The sequence below is a fragment of the Quercus lobata genome, chromosome 1, assembly GCF_001633185.2.
Source record: "Quercus lobata isolate SW786 chromosome 1, ValleyOak3.0 Primary Assembly, whole genome shotgun sequence".
NCBI lineage: Eukaryota > Viridiplantae > Streptophyta > Magnoliopsida > Fagales > Fagaceae > Quercus > Quercus lobata.
In genome coordinates, this window is record NC_044904.1 from 40,636,751 (window position 1) to 40,646,631 (window position 9,881).

At 39.4% G+C, this 9,881-nt stretch overlaps 1 protein-coding gene across 1 annotated transcript; it reads right to left on the reverse strand.

Moving 5' to 3' along the window:
- Positions 1-8,118: 8,118 nt before the first annotated feature.
- Positions 8,119-8,421, reverse strand: LOC115953903. The gene has a single exon (XM_031071729.1). It carries the CDS (start codon positions 8,419-8,421, stop codon positions 8,119-8,121), a length of 303 nt encoding a protein of 100 aa, XP_030927589.1.
- Between the last annotated feature and the right edge of the window lie 1,460 nt (positions 8,422-9,881).

The following is a 9,881-nucleotide window of genomic DNA, read 5'->3' on the forward strand; positions in this document are numbered from 1 at the left end:
CCTCTAAGATCCAAATGTAGAAGCTCCAATGGCCTAGATGTAGCTGATGTCTGAGTGCTTGGATGCTTAGCTTTTGTCTGTTTCCTAAGTTGACATGGTCCACATACCACATTGCTCATTCTACTAAGCTTTGGTATTCCCAAGACTGATTCATGCCTAGATACAATAGAAAGATGTTTGTAACTAGCATGTCCCATCTGTTGATGCCATAAATCTTCATTTGGCAAAAGAATGCTGTTGCACACAATATCAGCATCAGGAACCAATCCATAACAGTTGTCTAAAGTGCGAACACTGCTTATGAGGTTCTTTCTAGACTCATCCATAACAAGACATTTTCCCTTTGAGAATAGTATCATGAAGTCTTAATCACATATCTGACTTATGCTTAACAAGTTCACCCTTAGACCTTCTACATAGAGGACATTTGCAATGTCTGGTAGTCCAGGTAGAGAAATAATTCCCTTTCCTTTAATTTGAGATTTGCTCCCATCACCAAAAGTGACATTGCCACCTTTTTTAGACTTGAAAGTCTTGAAGAGAGATCTGTCTCTAGTCATGTGTCTTGAGCAACCACTGTCGAGGTACCACAAACATGTATCCATGACTTTAAATGTGGATTTCATCATAAAACACACTTCATGTTTAGATGACAGATCAGTGGGATTGGTGCTTTCTCTCATCTGCCTTTTTCGAGCTAAGCCTTTAACTTTCACTCTTCTCAGACGTACTCCTTTGCACATTTTCATTCTGAGACAATCTAGTTTCTTCTTAGCCACACTAAGATCTTTTTCAATAGTCATCGTAAGAGAATTCAAATAACTTTTAGACTTGTATTTTCTGAAACACTCAACCAAAAAGAGATTAGAAAAATAAGATGTATTTGAAAACAAAGATCTCTTCAAGCCAATTACAGCCATGACAACAGGGGTCAATGGATCAACACAGCAAAAATTAAACCCCAATTAGAGTGTGTCTGCTCTGATACCACTTGATAGGCCACAAACTAAATAACCACTTGTGATAGAAATTAATTAATTAATTTACCAAGTTATGAATTAATCAATTTATCATGCAAAAATGTGGTAGCACAAACAAATCACCAATAAACTAATTATGCAGCGGAAAATAATTAACACGGTGATTTGTTTACGGCAAAATCCCCACCGAGTGATTTTCAGGTCACCATTCCCGAAACTCCATTATTATCACAACAAGAGGTTACAATTAAAGGAATCTCAAGTACCTTACCAACCTACAGTTGAACCCTTACCCCAATACCCAATTGGACTTGTTCTGTAGTGACAGTTCCCCTTTCTGATGCACGACTCCCAAGTACATGACTAACCAATTGCGCGGATCCTAGTACGCGACTTCAATCACCAACTAAGAAGATTTTTGGTTGGAAAGTCCTTTAGTTCATCCACACGATGAAGATCAAGAAGATGCTTGGTCACAAAACTTTATGGTGCACATACACAGCAACTTCTTCAAGAGAAAGAGATGAACTAGGGCAAGAACTTCGTCTCCGGTCACAATTTACTTGAACAGAGTTTGCTTAAAGCTTGTGCAATTTGTGAACTATTTGACGGCCCTTAAAACAATCCTTTTATATGTCTAGGGTTAGGAGAAAAGAAAACCCAAAGACATATTCACGGATCCTAAGAAAATCAGATTTGAATTCTGAAAATCTTAAACCTTGACAGATAGGAGGTGTCGAGCACACCGAGCTTTGAACAGCTTTCTTAAGCTCAATAGATGCAGCTGTCGAGTTTTAATGAATTTGCACAATCAACTTGTTTTCTTGGATAGACTGAAGGCTTCAACACTTGATCTTGAAACATGGATTCTTAAAGTATTTAAACATATCCTAAATCTACCTAAATACAAGTAAAGTGCGTTTTGTCAAAGGATAAGCCAATTACATAAAATCATGACATATGTTCTTAACATGTGAAACACATATGTCCTAATAAACTAGAATGAAGAAGAGTCAAACTCCCAAGCCAACAGGCGAGACAAGATCTCAGGAGAAGATTCCTCCAGGATGGAAAATGAGCTTCGCAACATGAGGAAGGAGATGGATGAATTAAGAAGTGCCTTGAAGGATAAAGGTTGGGAGAATTTGGATGGGATGATTTGAAGGACGGACTTACCATTCACCATTGAAGTACTGAATTGTCTCCTCCCACCGAAATTCTGTCTCCCATTGCTGGAATCATATGACAGTTCCAAGGACCCCTTGGATCACATTGAATCATTCAAGACATTGATGTTGTTGCTGATGACCATAGATGAGGTGATGTGCAGGGCATTCCTAATGACACTGAAAGGAGCAGCCAGAGTATGGTTCAGCAAGATACACCCAAGAACTATTGCAAAATTTGAACAACATGGCAAGGGTTTTATTCATCATTTTATTGGGGGGCAAAGACACAAGAAGACAACCGGTCATTTTCTCAACATTCAACAGGTGGAAGGAGAATCGCTAAGACAATATGTGACTTGATTCAATAAGGAGGTACTGCAGGTAGATGAAGCTGAAGATCAAGTCATCCTAATAGCTTTCCAAGCAGGGTTGGTACTCGGGGATTTTTTCTTCTCAATCACAAAAAGCCCACCAAAAACGGTCGCGGAATTGCTTCAAAAAGCTCAGAAGTACTTGAATGCAAAAGATGTGGTGCTAGAAAAAGAAATGAAAGTAAAAAGGAAGAGAGACGAAGAAACAAGCAGTAGTCGCAATAAGAAGAAGGAAACACGAAGTGTTAGGTAGATCACAGGAAAGAAGAAGGAACTTCAGGATAGGAGGCCAAAGTTCACTAACTTTACTCCTCTAACAACACCAATTGAGCAAGTCTTGATGCATATAAGGGACGACCCCTCCCTGCAATGGTCAAAGCCAATCTGTACTTCAGCAGAAAGAAGAGACAAGAACAGGTAATGTAGATTCCACCAGGACCACAGGCATTGCACCGACGAGTGTAGACATTTGAAAGACTTGGGGAGACTTTAATTCGGTAAGGGAAGTTACAGAAGTAAGTTAGGAAAATGGAGCCCTACAGATACCAACGAAAAGACGATAAAGACAAAGATCAAGAAGCAGGAGATAGCCAACCTCCTGCAGGAGAGATAAAGACGATCTCAGGAGGATTAACGACAGGTGGAACACTGAAGTCCCTAAAAAAATCCCATGAGAGAGAAATAAATAGTGTCCATTCATGACTCCCTCCAGTGAAGATGCCAAGGAATGACGAACCTGATATCGTTTTCTTAGAGAGAGACGGTCGCAACATTAGGCAACCCCATGATGATCCACTAGTAATCATGCTCAGAGTAGGAATTCAACATCCACTGGGTGCTCGTTGACAACAGAAGCTCAGCAGATATCATCTACTTACTTGCATTTCAGCAGATGAAACTAGATAAGAAAAGGATCAGACCTTTTTTTTTTTTTAAGAAAAAAGAAAAAAAGAAAGAATGTTTTTTACTTGTTCCATAAATAGGGGACAAGGCATGGCCGAATGCCCCAAGTTTGGGGCATGAATCCATGGTTTTGAAAAATCTTAATTTGGTCCATTTTTCTCTCTTCTTCTTTTTGAAAGTAGTGATGCAAGTGATGATTATATATATATATATATATATATATATATAAAAGTAAGGCATATTTAAATGCCCTAGTTTAACCCACAAAAAAAAAAAAAAAAAAAAAAACTTTTTTAGTGTTAAATAGGCTCAAAAATGGATCTAAAGAGTGCCTGAAAATGCAAAGTAGTGTAATTGAGCGTTGGTGGAGTTGAGTGTTGTTCGGAACTTGGGAGTGTTTTTTGGCACTTAGGGAGTGCCGAATGGCACTTTAAAGCACCAACTAGCTTACGACACAGTGGGCCAACTCTTCATGCTTTTTTGATGCGTGTTTTGTGTTTTCAAGTTTTTTGAAAGATTTTTCTTCGTTTATGACCATGAAGCACTTTCCTAGTCAGTTACAAACTCTTTGAAACTTATTTAAACCCGATTAATAACTGAAGTAGCTTATTTTAATATCTTCTCTGCAAAAAAAATCTTTGCATCAAAGTTAGCAAAACACAGTAACCATAAGCAAAAATCATCTATGGCTAGCAATCAAAATTTTTCTCATTCAATAATTAATGATATCAACAGATAGGTTCGTAGCTTTGATTTTAGTATCAAGACCAATTTTACAGCCTACAAATTAGAGGGAATTAAGGCTTTGAGGAATGTCAAAATCAAGTGGGACTTCCTTCGTGCCGCTGTGAAGTTCTGGGATCCTGAAGATCACGTGTTTTAGTTTAAAACTACTAAACTTTGCCCCATAATTGAATAATTTTCCACTATTCTGGGCTATGATCTGAGCAAGAAATCCGTGGTAGTTTCTTGTGATCCAAGGCATAGGGAACTTTTGTCTGATGCTCTAGGTCTTCCTACTTCCATCACTAGTAGTATGATTGAAGGACACATAGTGAGTCTTCGTGCAATTCTTTCAAGATTGATTAACAAGCGCACTTATGGAGTGACTAACAACATGCAGAAAGTTTTTGGCTTGACTCTATGCTTCATGGGAAAATTTTACTTTGCTCTGGAAGGCATGGTTTTGCAGATGCTCGAGCCATAAGTGTTTCTCTGATCTTGGAAGAAACTCTTCTAGGATTGGACTTTGTATTTCATGGTGGAGAGTCTCAAAACTTTCTTAGGAGTCCCTTAACTTTGCAGATATGGTTGATGGAAAGACTGGATATGATTGCCAAGCCTACAGTTGGTAATTCTGGTCTTAGCAGCTTTCTTAGTGGGACTGTCATCAAAATTGAGTGTCAAACTAAAAACGACTGGGTGAAATTTCTGAACAAGAAATCCAGTGCTTCAATTCGATGGAATTGTTATTGGTGGAAGTGTACACCTCCTCTACTGCGATCCCCAGATTCAAATCACATCTTCATAGTTAGATTAAGGAGGGCCACATTCTAAAAGGCGGATAGACTCTTAAGGAAGTTCCAATATGAGCAAGGAATACCTGGTGGAAAAGGAAGAAAACCTTTCACTCCCGTGGACACAAATTCTACTTCTATAAGGAACATGTTGTTGGGCTTGGAGATGGCTGACCAAGTGGATCAGTCTTTTGTCAAGGTTCACTTTCATAAGATAACTGCAAAATACTCTAATTGGTTGGTGGGCAAGATTGCTGACAAGGAGGCTAACATGGTTACTATGAGAAAACAGTTTCTTAGAGACAATTGGGAAAAACACGATGATGGCAACTATGATTTTAAAAGAAGGGACAAAGATGACAAGGTACCTAGCACATAAGAAATAAATGATCAACCAAAAGGAAAAAGACTGAAGACAAAATAACCTTCTTATTTTTGGCTTTGAACATGTTTATTTTAAAAGTTGATGTGAAACTCTTATGTTTATGAATTATTTAGGACTTGCAAGTTCTATCTAAGGTTCAAGTTTTTAAGGTTTGGTTTTTTATGGCTTGGTTTAGAGTTTAGGTTTAAAAGGTATTTTATTTTATTTTATTTTTCTTTTAATGGTTTGATTTAGGGTTTGGGTTTTGGATTTTGTGTGATGACATGGTTTAATGGACTTTTTGAATTTTGGAAAAAAAAAAATTTGCTTAGTGGGCAAATGGTGGGCTTGGGAAAATTGTGATCGGACCAATGCATGGTTGCCTACGTACCCCCTTTATAGAAGGATCAGGTCACCATGTAGTTCATTTTTTATTTGCCTTAATTTTTGCCTAGATTGCCCTTTCTAGTTTTCAACCTAGCAGGCTCTCTCACTCTCCTTTTTTTTTTTTTTTTTTTACTCTCTGAAAGTTCAATAAGTGTATAAAACACCTTGAATATTTAGACCCCTAATTTACAAATTACCAATTCAAGCTTAATATCAAACAATAAATGTGCGGAAAATGAATGTAAGCTTAATATAGAATTGATAAACAATCTAAACCAAATAAATTCACATCCACAGCAGAAATTAAATGGAAAAGATTAAGGGAAGATAGATACAAATACAAGGACAACACTCGATTTGTTATTGAAGAGGAAACCGAAGCCCTTGGTGTAAAACCTCTATGCCGCCCTCCAAGCGGTAAATAATCCACTAAAGAATGTAGTTGGGATACATGAACAGTAGAAGACCCTCCAAGCCTAATCTACCCAATGTACCTAATTCCTCCAAGCTCCTACTCCAACGAGGTTACGCCGAACCTATTTCTTCTTTAGCTTGCCGGATTCCGCTACTTGACCATAGCATCTACCAATATGAAATTGGTCCCTTCTTAACTGCTTCCCAAACACCAAATGACCTCCTCACAGATATGGGTATGGTGAGAAAAGGTTTTGGTAATGTATCTCTCAAGGATTTGACAATGGAGAGGAAGAGAGTAAAGGAATTTGAAGAGTCTCTATGTGAAGATTGTGGATGAATCAATCTTGTTTTTCTTTAGGGTTTCTCTCTCAAAATTCTCTCTAGAAGCTCTCTCAAAATCATGGGTATAATGGTATATATATAGTAGGGTGAGAAGGAATGTGAAAAGTCAGTTTTTCCTAAACAGGGTGTTCTGGCGACTTGACCTCATGACTGGGTTGAGTCGCGAGTTCAAGCCGCGAGCTAACGTCCTGGCCAACTTGGGACTTTTGTCCTGTAGCGCAACAGCTGGCGCGACTCTTCAACTTTTGGCATGCTTGGCACATGTGCAACTATCTGGCGGCTTGCAAGCCGCCAGCCACCCATGAAATCCAATCACGAGTCCCTACTTCTTTGCACAATCTTGAGGATTTCTTCACACTCTCTCACACACTACCCTTACATGATTCCCACCTAACTACAGGATTACTAATTGCTAAAATACAAGCAAATTTGGCACAGAATAAAGCCAACAAGATGGTTGATAAAATTCAAACTTACACTCTCCTTTTTACGTAGATCACCTTTTCAGATTTTCAACCTACCCCCTTTTCTATTTTTTTTTAGCCTAGGAAGGGAAATAACATAATTTACAACCACTCCAAACGTGGCGTTTTCAGACTACCACCTCAGACATGGTATTTCTTTAATTGATCCATGTTGGCTAGTTCGGTAAAAGGATTTGCATCTAAGTCCATCAGCCTTATTGCTCCCTTGGAGTATATCTGCTTGATAATATATAGGCCTGCCCAATTTTGCTTGAATTTCCCATTTGCATCTTGAATTTGTGCTCAGATCTCTTTCAATACCAAATCTCCCAACTTCAAATCTCTAGTTCTTACTTTCTTGTCAAAAGCTTTCCTGAGCCTCCTTTGATATCCCTGAATGTGATACAAGGCCTTGAGTTTTTTCTCATCCAACATGCATAACTGGTCATATCTGCTTTAAAACCAATCTACTTCAAGGATTTCACTTTCTAGTACTGTCCTCAATGAACGGACACCCATTTCAATGGGAAGGACTACTTCCATCCCATTCACCAATGAATAAGGAGTGGCTCCTGTGGAGGATCGAATTGATGTCCTATACCCCTAGAATGCATAGGGTAATTGCAAGTGCCAGTTTTTGTAGTTCTTTGTGCTCTTCTTCAAGATCCACTATATATTCATGTTTGCAACCTCAACTGCTCCATTAGTCTGAGGACAAAAAGGTGAGGATTTGTGGTGCTAAATGTTGAACTGTCATAGTAGCTTCTCCGTTTCTCCCTTGAAATGCAACCCATTATCAGAGATAATTTCATGTGGTACCCCATATCTGCATGATGTTTTTCTGAATGAATTGAGCAAGTTTCTTTGAGTTCACAATCTTGTATGAGGTAGCTTTTACCCATTTAGTGAAATAGTCTATAGCAACAAGTACAAATTCATGGCCATTGGATGCAGTTGGGTGAATCTTCCCAATAATATCTATCCCCCATGTAGAAAATGGCCAGGGTGATGTCATAGTATGTAATGGCATGGGTGGCATGTGTTTTAGATCTTCGTGGACTTGGCATTGATGGCACCACCGAACATGAGCTGCACAATCGGCTTCCATAGTAGTCTAGTAATAACCTTGTCTCATTATCTTTCGGGATAACATGTGTGCATTCATATGTGGCCTATAGCTTGACTCATGAACCTCTTCAATTATCTATTGTGCTTCCTTAGCAGTCACACTAAGGAGATGAGTTCCATCATATGATCTTCTGTAAAGCCTCTCCCCATAGATAATATAGTTAGTAGATAGCCTTTTGATGGTCAATTGGTCATTCTTATCTGTAGACATTGGGTATGTTCCATCCTTGACATACTGTAGGATGTCAGAATACCATTCGCCTACTCCATTCTTTTCCTCATCCTCTTCTATTGACATGCAATAAGCTAGCTCTTTTTTCTGTTCCACCACTATTGGTCTAGCTTCATCTTCTTTAGGCCCATTAATCATGGAAGCCATTATTGCTAAAGAATCTGCAATCTGATTTTGCATCCTTGGCACATATTGGTAATGAATCTTGCTGAATTTCGAGGCCCACTTTTGAAGACATTCATGATAAGGCATTAGCCTTTCTTCCTTAATCTTTTATTTATTCTGAATCTGAGAGATTATCAAGGCTGAGTCACCATATACTTCCAACTCTTTTACTCTAAGACCCAGGGCTGCTCATAACCCCATAATGCAAGCTTCATATTCAGTGGCATTATTATGTGGCAGCAAAGTTAAGCCTACCAGAAAATGGGATGTGTGTCCCTTTTGGAGAAATTAAGAGAACTCCAATGCCACTTCCATTTTGGTTAGTTGCTCCATCAAAATACATCTTCCAAGATTCTACCTCAATCCTCATGATATCTTCATCTGGAAAGTCTCCTTGTGGGCTGATGATGGCTGTAGAGTTTTGCTGAGCTTGGATATGGTCATTTTAGGCCGTAGGTGTGAGAAAGGGATTCAATGAACTTGGCTATGGTGTAAGATTGATTTGGAGAAAGAGATGAGTGGTTCACAACATTCACACGCCAAATCAGTTGCTAATGTTGTCACGTGACAATCACGTGTTCACTTATTAGGGTGGGAAAGACACGTGGCTGAGCAGGTATGGCCACAGTGGACAACAGTGTATTTTATATTATTTTTTTATTTGCTCCGTCAACCACGTCAGCCTTTTCTGCTAGGTGGCTGACAGAAAGGACTAATTCATCTCTAGGGCAACAGACAAATGCTAGCCATTTTTCAAGATACCGAAGAAAGCCTTTGAATGGACGGACGATTGCTAGGAAGACTTCGAAGAGCTAAAGACAAACCTCGCCTCCCCTCCCTTGTTAAGTCCATCTAAAACCAGGGAGGAGCTCTCCCTCTACTTAGCCGTGTCACCAACGGCTGTTAGCTCAGCCCTTATCTAGTAAGAAAACCGCATAGAGCTACTGGTGTATTACACCAGCTGAGCACTTTGGGCGGCGGAAGGAAGAAACCCTCTCAATGGAAAAATTAGCCTTCACTCTAGTCACGACAACCTGGAAGCTCAGGCCATACTTCCAGGCGCACATCGTAGTGGTACAGACGAACAAACCATTGCAGAGGGTGATGAACAATCCTGACACAGCTAGACGATTGGTTTTATGGGCAATAGAGCTATGTGAATTCGACATCCTACACCAGCCAAGGACTGCGATCAAGGCCCAGGCCTTGGCTGACTTTGTTGTCGAGTTCACATCAAAAGAGGATGAGGATGAAGAACTAGCAACAAGGATGGTACAGACGGATGGCTCGTCCAACCAACATGTTGGGGGAATTGGGGTCGTCTTTCAGTCCCCCAAAGGAGACTCGATAGAATGGCATTCCACCTTCAATTCCTAACAACCAACAACGAAATTAGTAGTCATACATAGTGACTCACAAGTCATTGTTGGACACATCAACGG

Bases quoted from the DNA above. Each gene is read 5' to 3' on its own strand.
- LOC115953903 (XM_031071729.1), bottom strand. From the start codon at position 8,421: ATGGCTTCCATGATTAATGGGCCTAAAGAAGATGAAGCTAGACCAATA.